We start from the raw sequence: 16,452 nt of genomic DNA, 5'->3' as shown, positions 1-16,452 counted from the left end.
GTTTTTTTCTTGTAAATTTGATTGAGTTCTTTATAGGTTCTGGATATTAGCCCTTTGTCAGATGAGTAGATTGCAAAACTTTTCTCCCATTCTGTAGGTTTCCTGTTCACTCTGAAGGTAGTTTCTTTTGCTGTGCAGAAGCTCTTTAGTTTAATAAGATCCCATTTGTCAATTTTGGCTTTTGTTGCCGTTGCTTTTGGTGTTTTAGACATGAAGTCCTTGCCCATGCCTATGTCCTGAATGGTATTACCTAGGTTTTCTTCTAGGGTTTTTGTGGTTTTAGGTCTAACATTTAAGTCTTTAATCCATCTTGAATTAATTTTCGTATAATGAGTAAGGAAAGGATCCATTTTCAGCTTTCTATTTATGGCTAGCCAATTTTCCCAGCACCATTTGAAAACAAAAAAAGAGAGTCCAAGCATTACTATTTTTTTGCAAAATTTATACAAGAAGTTATATAAATTTTGCAAATGGTTCTAAGAATAATTTTCCTCTTTTTAAATGTTGAGATTTGTTTTTTCACTTAACTTTCCTTTTATTATTTTTGATGTTGAATAACTTAAAGTAGTAATGGACATAGTTTAAAAAATTGAAGTTGATAACTTATTAAAATCAAGAAACCCTTACCCCAATGCACCCAAACCCATTGTCCAGCCCCTTGTAGGTGTTTATTTTTAATTCTCTTAGGTGATATTAATACTTCTAATAGTTATTTCTATACTTTTATACAATATATTTATACTGCTACCAGTTTTGCTTACTACCAGTTGTCTTTTCATGATAAATAATGATTTGTTTCACAAATGTAACCCTTCCTGAATCCTCTACTACAATTATAGCAAAATTTTTAGTTCTATCAATAACCAGTGGTGATAACATTATAAATGACTATATAAATCCCTCTAGTATCCATCTCCAAACTGGACTGGTTCCTTTGCAAATTTGCCTGCTGCGCAGTTGTCACTTTAGTACTTCACTTTTTATAATTTTTATTTCTATTCATTCATTTTTAATTGACAGATGAAATTGCATATATTTATCATGTACAAAATGATGTTTTGAAATATGTGTACGTTATGGAATGGCTATATTGAGCTAATTAACATATGCATTGCCTCACACAGTTATCATTTTCTGTGATTAGAACATTTAAAATCTACTCTTAGCAGTCTTCAAGAGTACAGAACATTGCTATTAACTACAGTCACCTTGTTGTACAATAGGTCTCTTGAACTTATTCTTATCTAAGTAAAATTTTGTATTTTACTACAACAACTACCCTTGACTTCCGGTCCCCAGTAACCACCAAACCACCATTCTACTTTCTGCTTCTGTGAGTTCAACTTTTTTTCTTTTCTTTTCTTTTGGTTTTTTTTTGTTGTTGTTGTTGTTTTTTGTTTGTTTGTTTTTTTGAGACGGAGTCTCGCTCTGTCGCTCAGGCTGGGATGGAGTGTGGTGGCAGATCTCAGCTTGCTGCAAGCTCTGCCTCCCGGGTTCACAACATTCTCCTGCCTCAGCTTCCCAAGTAGGTGGGACTACAGGAGCCTGCCATCACATCTGTTCTAACAGGTTTTTGTTTGTTTGTTTGTTTGTTTTGTAGGGTCTTTAGGGTTTTCTATATATAAGATCAGGCCATCCATATGCAGGGACAATTTGACTTCTTCCTTTCCAATTTGGATACCTTTTATTTCTTTCTCTTGTTGAATTGCTCTGGATAGGTCTTCCAATACTGCAGTGAGAGTGGACATGCTTGTCTTGTTACTAACTTAGAGAAAAAGCTTTTAACTTTTTACAATTGAGTATAATGTTAGCTGTGGGTTTGTCATATATGGCCTTTATTGTGATGAGGTACATTTCTTGTATATCTAATTAGTTGACAGGTTTTTCTTTTATCATGAAAGAATGTTGAATTTTGTCAAATGCTTTTTCTGCATCTATTGAGATGACGAACTGGTTTTGGACTTCATTCTGTTAATGTGGTGTAGCATATTTATATATTTGCACATGTTATACTATGGGATAAATCCCACGTGGTCAAGGTGAATAATTTTTTTAAGTTTACGATTTAGCCCTTACAGCCATTACACACACACACACACACACACACACACACATATACACACATATATTTATTTATTAAGAAGTTCTGGGGAATCATTCTTTTAATGTACTGTTAACTTTGGTTTGCTAGAATTTTGCTGAGGATTTTTACATCTACTTTGTTCATCGGGGATATTGACCTGTAATTTTCTTTTCTTGTAGTATATTTGCCTGTCTTTGGTATGAGGGTAATGCTGGCCATATAAAATGAGTTTGGAAGTATTCCCTTTTCATTTTTTTGGAAGGATTTGAGAATGATTGGTATTAGTTCTTCTTTAAGTGCTTGGTAGAATTCAGCAGTGAAGGCATCAGGTCCTGGGCTTTTCTTTGATGGGAGACTTTTTGTTACTGATTCAGCTCCTTACTAATTATTGGTCTGTTCAGATATTCCATTTCCTCATGATTCAGTCTTAGCAGGTGATGTATGTCTAGGAATTTATCTATTACTTCTAGATTATCAGTTTGTTGGCATATAATTGTTTATAGTAATCTGTTATGATCCTTTGTTTTTCTGTGATATCAGTTGTTAACATCTCCTCTTTCATTTTTTATTCTTTGTATTTGAGTCTTCTCTCTTTTTTCTTAGTCTAAAGGTTTGTCTATTTTGTTTATCTTTTGGAAAAAAACACGTCTTAGTTTTAATGATCTTTTCTATTGTTTTTTAAATTCCTGATTTCATGTATTTCTGCTCTGATCTTTATTCTTTGCTTCTTTCTAGTAACTTTGGGCTTAGTTCTTCTTTTTCTGGTTCCTCAAGGCATAAAGTTAGATTGCTTATTTGAGATCTTTATTCTTTTTTGATGTAGGTGTTTCTTGCTATAACCTTCCTTCTTCTTAGAACTGCTTTGGCTGCATCTCATAAGTTTTGGTACATTGTATGCCTATTTTTTTCTCAAGATACATTAAATTTCCCTTTTAATTTCTCCTTTGACTTATTGGTTGTTCAGGAGAATGTTGTTTAATTTCCATGTATTTGTGAATTATCCAAAATTATTCTCTTTATTGCTTTCTAGTTTCATACTATTGTGGTTGGGAAAGATACTTGATATAATTTTTCTTTTTAAATTTGGATGAACTTCCTGGTTTCATTCCTAGATCTCTTACTTTTCCTTTCACATTCTTTTTTTAATGCCCTACTTATAGATTGATTTCCTTTAATTTATTTTCCTACTTCTCTATTGAAACTTTAATTTTGGCAATTCTTTTTAATTTCAATACCTCTTCCTTATTCTCTAATTTCTTTTTGTATAGCATCCTGTTCTTATTTTATTAATATTATATATTTACAAATCTAAAGTAAAAGTTTTGTTTTTCTTACATTCTCTTTAATTTCCTAAATTATGTCTGTCCCCTCCCTTCAAGGTGAGGTGTTCCTTTTTAGTTTGTTTGCCTGTTTGTTTTTGTTTTAATCTTTGCTATTCTCTTTCACATTGCAAACTTTTAATTGGTGATCCTTGATATCCCAGTATTATTTGGCAACAGAGAAGATGTCTGTTTGCTCATGTAGCTAACCCGAGCTTGTTGATTGGTGGGCTGTGATTTAGGATGATTAGGTAAAGTAGGTCATTTTGAGGCAGTACTTCAAAATGTTAGTATGCAAAAATTTTCCTTTGGGGATGCTCAGTTTCTTTAGAAGAGCAACCCTGCTGTTTTTTTCCTGGAGAGTATACATCTGGTTAGAGACATTTCACATATTGAGCAGGCTCTGGAGTCTCAACTACTCTGTACACAGACTTTTGTTTTGTTCTCTATTGTATTTAGCGCTTCTTAACACTGAATTTCTCCAGGGTTATGTTTTACTGCAGTTTGATAAATCAGTTGTTACAACCTCCATCCATGTTCATTCTTCTATAGATGTATTAATATCTCTTGTCTGACTGACGTCCCTTGTCCTGCTCACCTTTTGGTTTTATACCTGTTTTATTCCATTTTAGCGGAATCTTCAAAGGAAGCAGTGATAAAAACATGTGGTTGATCATCAAAAATCCACAGTTCATCTATTTTCTAGAGTGCGGTTACAGGGTAGTGAGTTATCTTCATTAGAAAATGAGGTTTTATTTCCATATCTTCTTTTTTTCCTTTATAATGTTTCCTCTCACATTTTATCTAATGCCTGATCATAATACAGATCACAAATAAATTTTAAAATCAGTTATATTATTTTAAAACTGTTTTATGCTCACCCATTCTAGCTTTAGGAAGCAAAAAGGTTTAATATGTCTCTCTAATGGAAGAAAAAAGAAAATTAGTTATTATTAAATTCTAATATTTTCACTTCCAATGCACCTCAAGTTTTTTTCTGTTGATCTATTAGTTGCTCCACATTGTAGCAGTGCAGACAAAGCATAGCACCTGTGCATTAGAGATCCATTTTTGTGCATTCCATACTTTTTTTCAATTCTCATAATATGCTTCTTGAGATAACTTAAAGGGACTGACCATAGAGAGAGACTAAAGAGGAAGACAGATCACTATCTTTGCAAAATAGTTTTATAATATTCTTTTTGTTCTCTCTATTTAAAGTTTTAGCACTTTTTAAATGGAGAAATGGTCATCATTTCTGATGTCTAGCTCTAGAGTTTCTAACAATCTATTTGAGTCCTCTCTCTGTCTTCAAACCACTTCCACTCCTCTTGCTGGCCATAAAAAAAAAATCTGTCTCATTTTTTATAAAACATCATGGAAGCCTTGCAGGTATCTGAAAATAGCAATAATCATCCTCCTGAGGCATTTGTCCCTCCTCTAGTGTAGTAACCAAACTGGAACAGTGTACTCCAATTATGGGCCCAACAGCACAAAATAAAAAGGGCTTATCTCCTCACTAGTTCTAGGTGATTCTTAACTCAGACCCAAATCAAATTGAGCTTTTCAAGAGTTGTACCACAAAGTAGGTGTACATTAGTTTGCATTTTCTTCATATCCTAGCATTTTATTTTCAATGTTTAATTGTTACGCTTTTTAATCCCATATCTATTTTTGTACCTATGTGTAAGAATTTATATTTGATTTAGCAAATGTTAATATTTTAATTTCAGCTTGTCCTTTCAAATTAGAAATCCTATTTGATTCCTAATTCAGAAAATACTCATTCCCCAACCAATATTCATTAATACCAGCTTATAAATTTGAGTCTTCTACCCTATATGTCTTCATCTGAGTCATTAATAACAACATTTGAAAAAGCAACAGTATGGTGATTCCTCAAGGATCTAGAACTAGAAGTATCATATGACCCAGCCATCCCATTACTGGGTATATACCCAAAGGATTATAAATCATGCTGCTATAAAGACACATGCACACGTATGTTTATTGTGGCACTGTTCATAATAGCAAAGACTTGGAATCAACCCAAATGTCCATCAGTGACAGACTGGATTAAGAAAATGTGGCACATATACACCATGGAATACTATGCAGCCATAAAAAAGGATGAGTTTGTGTCCTTTGTAGGGACATGGATGCAGCTGGAAACCATCATTCTCAGCAAACTATCACAGGAACAGAAAACCAAACACTGCATGTTCTCACTCATAGGTGGGAACTGAACAATGAGATCACTTGGACTCGGGAAGGGGAACATCACACACCGGGGCCTATCATGGGGAGGGGGGAGGGGGGAGGGATTGCATTGGGAGTTATACCTGATGTAAATGATGAGTTGATGGGTGCTGATGAGTTGATGGGTGCAGCACACCAACATGGCACAAGTATACATATGTAACAAACCTGCATGTTATGCACATGTACCCTAGAACTTAAAGTATAATAATAATAATAATAATAATAATAATAAGATAAATCAAAAAAAAAAAGAAAAAGAAAAAGTAGGGTCAAAGACAAAGTCCTGTAGTGTATCCGCAGGGACCTCCATTCAGTTTGGTGTCTATCATTCCATCAGTTTATTTATTTATTTATTTATTTATTTATTTATAGACAGAGCCTCTCTCTGTTGCCCAGGCTGGAGTGCAGTGGCACAATCTCGACTTACTGCAACCTCCACCTCCCGGGTTCACGTGATTCTCCCGTCTCAGCCTCCCAAGTAGTATGCCATCATGCCCGGCTATTTTTTGTACTTTTGTAGAGATGGGGTTCCGCCATGTTGGCCAGGCTGGTCTTGAACTCCTGACCTCAAGTGATCTGCCTGCTTTGGCCTCCCAAAGTGTTGGGATTACAGGTGTGAGCCACTGCACCCAGCACCATCAGTTAATTCTATTTGATTTGAATTGGTCAACCAACTACATCAGCCTAATTGTACTATTTTTTCACCTTCCTTCCTTCTTTCCTTTATCTCTCTCTCTCTCCTCTCTCTCTCCTTTTTTTAATTTGACATCGTCTCACTCTGTTGCCCAGGCTGGAGTGCAGTGGTGCGATTTTGGCTCACTGTAGTCCGAACTTCCCGAGCTCAGCTGATCCTCCCACCTCAGCCTCCTGACTAGTTGGGACTACAGACATGTGCACCCACGCCCAGATAATTATTAATTTCTTTTTGAGATGGTATTTTACCGTGTTGCCCAGGCTGGTCTCAAATTCCTGAGCTAAAGCAATCTGCCACCACCACATCCAGCCTGCTTCCTTTTCTTCATGGAGGTATAATTTTTAAAAAGTTAGTCAAATGTTTTATTAAAATCTATGACATTTTCTGGTTCACTAGTCCAATAAACTGTTGATAAATGCCCATGAGGTTAGTTTGATATAATTTTTTATTAGTGAACTCAAGCTGTATATCACTGATTGTTGCTAACTGCTCCTAAAATATCTATCTGTTTAATAATATATTTTAGGGAACTTCCAGTCACTTGGACTCAGGAAGGAGAACATCACACACCGGGGCGTATCATGGGGAGGGGGGAGGGGGGAGGGATTGCATTGGGAGTTATACCTGATGTAAATGATGAGTTGATGGGTGCAGCACAGCAACATGGCACAAGTATACACATGTAACAAACCTGCACGTTATGCACATGTACCCTACAACTTAAAGTATAATAATAATAAATAAATTTAAAAATATATATATATATCAGAGTAAGGATATCTTTGTTCACTTTTCCTCTCTGGAACCAACCAAAAACAGTAAGATGAGAAATAAAAGCCAAAACTCTATCTTTGGTGAAACTTAATAGCTTTTATAACCTTAATCCCAAAAAGTAAGGGCTCCTAAGTGAAGTGAAAGTGAAAGTGAAGTGCAGTGAAAATCAGATCAGGGTGAAGATGACACTGAGGATACCTGCTGCTCCAGATTTCTGGTCAAGGATAGTGTCCCAAAAGTGTGTGGCATGACCTGACAAAGGAAAGAAACAATCCCTGTTTTGAAATAAAATCAGTTTTCAAGCTGGTAATGAGAACATCCTGGAACTCTGACTACCACTTAGTGGCAGAGGAGACAGAGACTGGAAGATTAAAGAATATAACACTATACACGCATACACATGCACAAGCACATACACAAACACACACAGAGACATGCACACAGACACCTGTATCAACATAGAGGGATTTCCTGTGAACAAGGGAAAGTTCTTACTAGTCAGAAGTAGAATCACAACTCCAGGGAAGACTACTCATAAGAGATTATATAGACAACAAGTGATGCTCAAACTACTCTCTACTACTCATTCTCAGCTACTCATTACTATCCTGCCAACTCTCTCAGTTACTCCCCCAAATGATACTTCCATACATAACAAGGGTAGTAAAAAATTTCTCTAATGCAACTTCAAGTAATAATTGAAGACTAACTATCATGGTACTAATACAAACTTTGTTACAAAAGGAAGAAAATGACCAATTGAGTATTGTAATTAATGTCTTAACGGAGTCATCAGAGAAAGAGAATGTGACCCATGGATTGTACAACAGCTCAACTATTATTTAAGTATAAACACAATAGACATTGATTTTATACATTCAAAACAGAAGAAAATATGGTTCCCATGAGACCATCTTAAAGAAACGTATAGAAGTTAGCTAAATGATGAGATCATATGGACACGTAGAGGGAAACAACACATACTGGGGCCTTTGGGAAAGTGGGGGGAAGAAGGAGGGAGAGGATCATTAAAAATAACTCATGAATACTAGGCCTAATATCTGTGTGATAAAATAATCTGTACAGCATACAGCCAACCCATATGACACAAGCTTACCTATATAACAAATCTGCACTTGTACCCCTGAACTTAAAAGTTAAAAAAAGGAATTGATGTAAATATACAATGAACAGAAATGATAGATACAAGGACGATTTTAAGAAAAGAACCCATTTAAATGTAGAACTATGACTGAACAATTATAAGATTTACAATAGCATGGAAGGATATAAGTGTTATAAAACGTAATAATGGAGCAATAGTAGTATAGCAAACAGAAGTAAGGAGATGACAGGAACTGGTAGAGAGAAGAAGAGGTAGGAGTGGGGGTGTACTGATTTCCTTATATTCATCGTGGGTGGGGGGCTAACAGACCCTGTTCCTAGCTGATAAACCAAGTTATAGAGGAATAAATATATTTTAAGGGTACAAAGGTAACAACTAGATTAAGTACAATAAAACCAACGAAAAAAATCCTATGGTAGATAGAGTAGATTAAGGAAGTAGAACTACACTTATTTCTTCATAATTTATAGCAAGGAGTTAATAAATTTTATCTAAATAAGTAAAAATTATTCAAAAATTTTGCCAACTCATCAATCTATACTCTATGCAATACATATTTTCTCCCAATTTGAAAAATCATTACCATTTCTCTTCTCCATGATTATTTGAGGAGTACCAGGATGGTCCTGAGATCACATTTGCCAGTTCCTCTTAGCATATTTTGATAATCTTCACCTAGTTCTAGCGACCTGAACTTATTTAAAGCAGCCAGGGACAACAATCTTGATTTCACTGTGTTCACGTTTTATTCCTATCAATGTAGTTGGTTTAATGATTTTAATCTCTCTTCTTCATTCCCATCAATGCACCAATCCAGTCAACATTTATTCAGCTTTTACTGTGAGTCAGATGCTATGCAAGGATATTGGCTAGCTAGAAATAAGATGTAGACAAGCCCCTGCCCTCAAAATGTTCAAGTCTAGTGAGAGGAAGACAAAAACTAATACAAATAAATTATTTTAATATCAGAATCACCCATGCCTCAAGAAAAGGTAAATCTGTGAATGATTCCAGAAAGGCTCTATGGAGAAAGCAACATTTCAGTTGAGTCTTAAAGAATGAGTAGGTCTTTAGCAGGCAGGGGAAAAAACAAACAGCATCTCAGGTACAGAATACAAAATAAGCAGACACAGAAGGAAAAATGATCATTTTGTTTTGACTATAATTTGAATATACTGGAAAGAGGGGCAGAGGTGGCCTTAGAGATTGTACTCTGGGTTGAAGATAGAGTCCAAGCCTTTGAGCGACTTTGTAAGTACCAATGGGTCCCCCTTGAATCTAGCAGCATCACATTTAGGTTTGATCCTTCACCACAAGACATCAATTCTCCATGATACCTGCCCTCTTTTCTTTGCCCTTAGACAACATGCCAGGTTGCCAAGAAGCACTCCAGTTGAGAATTGGATTGATGACCCCAGTGAATAGCACATAGCCCTGCCCAGTTCTTGCAGGCTATAGACTGCCCACTCCTGGTCCCAATACAGGTCTCTCAGGGGGTGCTTCTCAGTTCCTCTTTTGCTATATCTCACCTTCATCTCCAGGGCCTCTGGTACTTTCTTGCCTTCCCAAGCCCAACTCCGCTTGGTGAAATAGTTGACAGTGGCAAATTCAATCAGTGCAGAAAATACAAAGGCATAACAGACGGCTATGAACCAGTCCATGGCCGTCGCATATGCCACTTTAGGTAAAGAATTTCTGGCACTGATACTCAAGGTGGTCATGGTAAGCACAGTGGTGACACCTGAGGAGAGAAAAGATGAGAACCAGTTGCAACTGAAAGACTTTGAGAACTTATTTGATGAAATCACTGATTACCTATTTGAAAGGAGAAGCTTTACCCCACTCAAAATGACCCTTTTAAAATAAAATTAAATTAAAAAACAAAAACAAAAAAAACACCAGACTATCAAATCTGATGGGTCCACCTAGTAACCAGCCCATCCCACTTGGCAGAAGACTATATAGGCATCTGCAATGGATTACATTTAATTGTTGTCCTCTAGCTTCTGCTTAAATATTTTCATTGAAGAGCAGGTAGCCCATTTCATTGTAAGAGAGCATTTTAATTAGAGAAAAACTAGCTCACGAACTGAAATCTGGCTTCTTCTAGCTACTGGCCCACAGACCGATCTTGGAGTTTCTTCTGTGGCCATGCAAGGAAAAAAATCTGCTCCTTACTCTACAGAACCGGCCTTCAGAGACTTAAAAAGGGCTATGGTTCCTTGCGAAACTACTCATCTTCAGAATGAACATGGAGATTCATGTTCACCTCATGAACTCCTTTTCTTGTTTACTTCCTTTCCTATCCTGGCTTTTTTTTTCCTGAATAGCCTAGAACTGAGCCCAAGACTCAGGACATGGTCAGAATTCAGTAGGATGCTTACTTCCTTAATTTTGGACACTCTTCTGATAATGCAGCAAACTATTGTGGAAAGTGGTTCTGTAGCTGCATCACACCCTAGGTCCCTACTGGGCTTTGTGAACGATGAAAACTATTCTGAAATCTGTTTCTCGGGAGTTTTTGCCAAATCCAAGCTTGTCTTTAGATCAATTGATTCTTTTTTGGGGGGAGTGTTATTCTAAATTCAAGGCTAAATTTTATTTACGTTTAAATTATATTTTACGTTTTTTCTAATCTTTTCATATTTTAGTTATGCATGTGAATATATATATATATATATTTATATATATAAAATTGTGATTAACAGTATAAGCTTTAGAGTCAGAATGAACTAGGCTGAAAACTGGGCAACCTCACTTACTAGTAATATGACCTTGAATAAGGTGTTTTACCCCAGACAGCCTCAGTTTATCGTGTGTAAAAGGGGGGTGATAACACCAGATAATACAGAGATTTGTTGGGGATTGAAGATTATATATATATATATATAGTCTATAGTATACCTGACACAGAGTAATCATTCCATAAATAGTAGCTTCTGTAATTAACATGACTATTGTCTTTACTGTTGTTTGAACAATAGTGTTGTCATACTATATAATTAATTATAATAGTATAATTAGTGTTAACAACAATATTATCATAATAATTTTACAATTGCTAGCAATGTGTTCCTAGTCTCAATGAGTACTACATTAGAAGTTAGATGTTCTGAGTGCTCCCACTTACTTGCTTTGTATCTTAGGCAATTTCTTTATTCTCTCTGTGTCTCCATTTTGCTCATTTATGAATATTCCCTACTGTCTCTGTCCCCCAGGATTTTGATAAAGCAGTAGATGTACAAAGTCATTCAAACTTGAGGAAGGGGAAATGGTCAGAATGTCTTTCTGAGCATTGGCATGCTGAAGAGGATGCAGAAAGTGAGCCTCCTTAGCCTGGGTCAAGCGGGACATGGAATGAATTCCTAATGAGGCAAAAGAGGCTATATGCGAAATCAAGCAGAGAAGGCACTGTGTCCATTAACTTTACCCAGAGGGTCAACCATGTGTGCTGAAGCCTCTGGGGCTTCCTTTTCTATCTTGGTCTGCTGTAGTACCTTACTTATATATTTGCTATATAAATGAAAATCCAGACTGCAAAAGACTCTACAATTTCAACAGAAATACCCTAAAGGAGTACCTTTGCACCAACTAGGCGGGGAGTAATCAAGGGTGATTAGTCAAAACACATTTTAAGCCGTGTAAGGAATCTGCCACATAGCTAATACTTATTAACAAACTCTGAATCTGTAACCTGGTAGTCTCTGAGAATGGATCCAGGCCTTGAAAACCTTCATATCATATCAAGCAAGGAGTTACTTAATGGGAGAAACAAGCTACTTCATTAATGGTTATTAGCAAATGCAGTTGTCCACTCTGACACATTCATAGCAGTGTGCTGCTAGTGCTTAGATGGAGAGAACTGTATTGCAACGTAAGTGTTTCTGTGCCATATCTCAGTAGAGATTTCTAGAGTTCTAGTCTCTAGGGCTTAATTAAAACCGTCACCTTTTTGAAAGCTCTTAGCTAGTCAGAGCTGGTAGGGCCCTCAATCAAGCCTTTGGTACACTTCATGGATGGACGAAGAGATTCTTGGCATTTTAAAAGATATTCAGCCTGTCACCAGTGCTTCTCTTTCAAGACTAGAAAAATATTTCTGAAAAGGCTCAGGTAGAACTGACTGTCCTCCCTCGTCTCCTTTGAGCACTTCTAGTGCACTTACGTGATGACATGTATCTCTTATACCAAACCACATCTGTGATGAGTGGAAAGGACTTTAATTCTCAGGCACAGCTAAGTAGCCCACTATACCATATTTGTTCCCATCAGAGTTAATAACGTACTTTTCTTGCAGTAATTATTAAATATATTATTATTATGATGAATGTAGCTCTTATTGTCTTCTTTTCTCCAACATTGCTAACCATCTGTTTTGTGCCTTATACAGAGTTAGGTCCTAAGGATAAAAAATTTAGGTATTTCAGACTACAGCATTCAAAATGAGTACCCATTCTCCCCTTAGGAAATAATCAGAATTAATCACATTTCATATATCTGTTTACCTCAGACACCACCACAAGGGCAAGGATATTTGTTAATTCACTTTCAGTCAGGCTTAATTCTGTTTTACAAAGTCCTATCTGACCCTACCACCCATACCCTTATGAACCTTTTATCACAAACTCTTCTTACTGCCTAACTCTGCCACTCTATGACTTAGTGAGTCCACCTATTTTCTCAACCTCTTCTCTGAATGCATAAACCCCTTTTGGCCTTAACTGAAACCTGACTCTCCTCTTGAATACACTGTTTTGGTTCTCAAAATGTGGTTGATAATTCAGAATCAAGAGCTCAAGAGGTACAATCCATATTTTCTTTGATGTCTAGCACTTCTTAGACCATTACCAGATCACAGTGTTGTTGTAACCTGTGCTCCTTTGAGACATCTACCATCTGGTGATACCCCTTTCTGCCCTTTCTCATAAGTATCATCTATAGAATACTCCCATCTCCCCAAAGGTTCCTTTGTGCCCATACCATCCCCTCCTTGGTCTTAGGTAACCAGTGATGTGCTTTCATTTTCTATGGATTAGATTTTTCTCTTAGAGTTTCGTATAAATATTTTACGGTATGTACTCAATTGTGTCTGGCTTCCTCCACTCAGCATATTTTTAGGTTTATTCATGTTATTGCATCTATCTGTGGGTTGTTCCTGTTAATTTCACAGCAGCATTCCATTGTATTGATATTACCTAATTTGTTTTTTTTTTTTTTTTTTTTATACTTTAAGTTCTAGGGTACATGTGCATAACGTGCAGGTTTGTTACATATGTATACTTGTGCCATGTTGGTGTGCTGCACCCATCAACTCGTCAGCACCCATCAACTCGTCATTTACATCAGGTATAACTCCCAATGCAATCTACCTAATTTGTTTATTCATTCACCCAGTAATGGATATCTGGATTGTTTCCAGTATTTAACTATTGTGAATAAAGATACTGGGATGATTTACATATAAGTGTGTGTGAGTATATGCTTTCATTTCTCTTGATCATACCTAAATAATGGAATTACAGGATTATATAGTAAGCATATGTTTAACTATATATGGCATTGCCAAACTGTTTTCTAAAGTAATTTTACCATTTAACTTTCCCAGCAGATGTATGAGAGTTTCAGTCAGCATGCATCCTTGACTTAAAAAATAAAATAAAATAACTTTAGGCCGGGCATGGTGGCTCCTGCCTGGAATCCCAGCCCTTTGGGAGGCTGAGGCAGGTGGATCACAAGGTCAGGAGTTTGAGACCAGCCTGGCCAACATGGTGAAAACCCCTCTCAACTAAAAATACAAAAATTAACCAGGCATGGTGGCGCATGCCTGTAGTCCCAGCTACTCGGGAGGCTGATGCAGGAGAATTGCTTGAATCCAGGAGGTGGAGGTTGCAGTGAGCTGAGATGGAACCACTGCACTCTAGCCTGGGTAACAGGGCAAGACCCGCCTCAAAAAATAAAATAAAATAAATAATGTTAATTGATACTTTAACACTTTTCTCTAATAGTGAAAGTCCTTGGAACATTTTATCTCCATATATCCCCATCTCAACAGATATATATTACATTATGTTCCAGTATTTTATTCTAAATGTATTGTTTAACGAATAAGCCACTGTTACCATTTCATACAGTCAGTGCTTATTTTAGCCATTCTAGTATTTAAAGTGATGTCACCATGAGGTTTTCGTTTACATTTCCCTAATTCAAAAAAAAAATGATGTTAAGGATCCTTTTACATGATTATGGGCATTTGTATATATTCTTCGGTGAAGTATCTGTTCACATCTTTTGCCCATTTTAAAAATTGGATTCTTTGACCTTTTATTATTGAATTTTAGGAGCTTTTTATATTTTCAGAATATGTAAATATTTCAAAATATATGTTTTAGGTCTGCACAGATACAGTGTGCTTTATCTCAGGCTATAGCTTGCCATTTCATTATCTTAATGTTATCCTTTGATGAGAAGAAATTTTTAATTTTGATTAAGTCCAATTTATTAGTTCTTTTCCTTATTGTTACTATGTTTTTGTGAACTAAGGAATTTCTGTCTACCAAAGGGTGCACAGATATTGCCTTATATTTTCTTCTAAGTGAATCATATTTTTAACTTTTATATTTAAATCCATGATCAATCTCAAGTTAATTCTCTGCAGTGCCATCTTTATCATAAATCAAGTTTCCATATATATGACTGTATTTTAGGCTTTCTTATTTTCTTTAAAAATCTTTTGAGACAGGGTCTCACTCTGTCAGCCAGGCTGGAGTGCAGTGGCATGATCGTGGCTCATGGCAGCCTCAACCTCCCAGGCCCAAGCAATCCTCTCACCTCAGCCTCCCAAGTAGCTGGGACCACAGGGATGTGCCACCACATCTGGCTAATTAAAAAGAAAGAATTTAAGACGAGGTCTCCCTATGTTGCCCAGGCTGGTCTTGAACTCCTGGGCTCAAGCAGTACTCCCACTTCAGCCTCTCAAAGTGCTGGGATTACAGGCATGAGCTGCCACTCCCAGTCTCTCTACTTCGTTCTTTTTTAGAAGGATATATTGGCTATTCTTGCTTTTTTTCTTACATAAAAAATTCTGCAATCACTTTTTACATTAACATTTTAACTTGCAGGTTCTCACATCAATGCAATTAATGTAAATATAAATTCTAAATTAACGTGAGGCCAAGTTTGAATTAGCAAATGAATTATCAAGGGATCTCATATTTCACACAAAGCCCAGGCCAAAAGAAATATGCTTCTTTATTGTCTCTCTGCACTGGTAAGTGTATTTTTCTAGTACTCTCTTGCATTGCAAGCATAACTCTTCAATGATATTGAATTTATGGGAAGTGTCCTTGTATTAATTTCCTTTGGTTTATGTAACAAATTATCACAAATTTAGTTGCTTAAAACAACTAAATGTCTTCTTACAATTCTTGATGCTAGAAGTCTGAAATTAGTTTCACTGGTCCAGTGTCAAGGTGTTAGCAGGGTTGCACTCCCTCTGGAGGCTCTAAAGGAATAATCTATTATCTTTTTCAGCTTCTACAGCTATATGACAGATTCCTTCACTCATGATCCCCTTCCTCTTTCTTCAAATCCAACAGCAGAGCATGTTCAAATCTTTCCTCCTTCTGTCATCACACTGCTTTCTCCTCCACAGTCAAATCTCCCTCTACCTGATTCTTGTAAGGATATTGTGATTGCATTTAGGCCCCATTCCAGATAATTCAGAATAATCTCTCCATCTCAAGATCTTTTATTTAATCACAACCACAAATTTATTTTTGCTGTATAGATCACACTCCCAAGTTCCAGGAACTAGAATATGGGTATCTTCGGGGACCATTATTCCGCCTACCACAATCTTAGTTGTAAATGTCTTTCTTATATAAATTTAAAAGTCAAACTCTTGTTTACCAAGACCAGGAGTCCATCTGCTTATCTTCCTGCCATAACAGTACCAGTTCATGTGATTAACACTCCATTTTCAGTTTCTTCTTTCGTTTGGGCCCCTGTGTATTTCCTTTAATTTCTTTTAAGCTCACGTCAAGACATTAGCTTAAAAGAATGGTTTCGGCTGGGTGCTGTGGCTCACACCTGTAATCCCAGCGCTTTGGGAGGTTGAGGCGGGCAGATCATCTGAAGTCAGGAGTTGGAGATCAGCCTGGCCAACATGTTGAAACCCTGTCTCTACTAAAAATACAAA

General features: G+C 36.5%; 1 protein-coding gene across 1 annotated transcript in view; it reads right to left on the bottom strand.

Annotated features, from left to right (window-relative positions):
- GABRA3 (gamma-aminobutyric acid (GABA) A receptor, alpha 3) overlaps positions 1-16,452 on the bottom strand; it is a 302,277-nt gene that overhangs the window by 10,132 nt on the left and 275,693 nt on the right. The window contains exon 9 of the mRNA XM_011974177.1: positions 9,788-9,999. Within this exon, the coding sequence (XP_011829567.1) occupies positions 9,788-9,999 (212 nt within the window). The remainder of the gene's footprint in view (positions 1-9,787; positions 10,000-16,452) is intronic.

The sequence above is a fragment of the Mandrillus leucophaeus genome, unplaced genomic scaffold, assembly GCF_000951045.1.
Source record: "Mandrillus leucophaeus isolate KB7577 unplaced genomic scaffold, Mleu.le_1.0 Scaffold1421, whole genome shotgun sequence".
Lineage (NCBI taxonomy): Eukaryota > Metazoa > Chordata > Mammalia > Primates > Cercopithecidae > Mandrillus > Mandrillus leucophaeus.
This window is presented reverse-complemented; position numbering and strand designations above follow the sequence as displayed.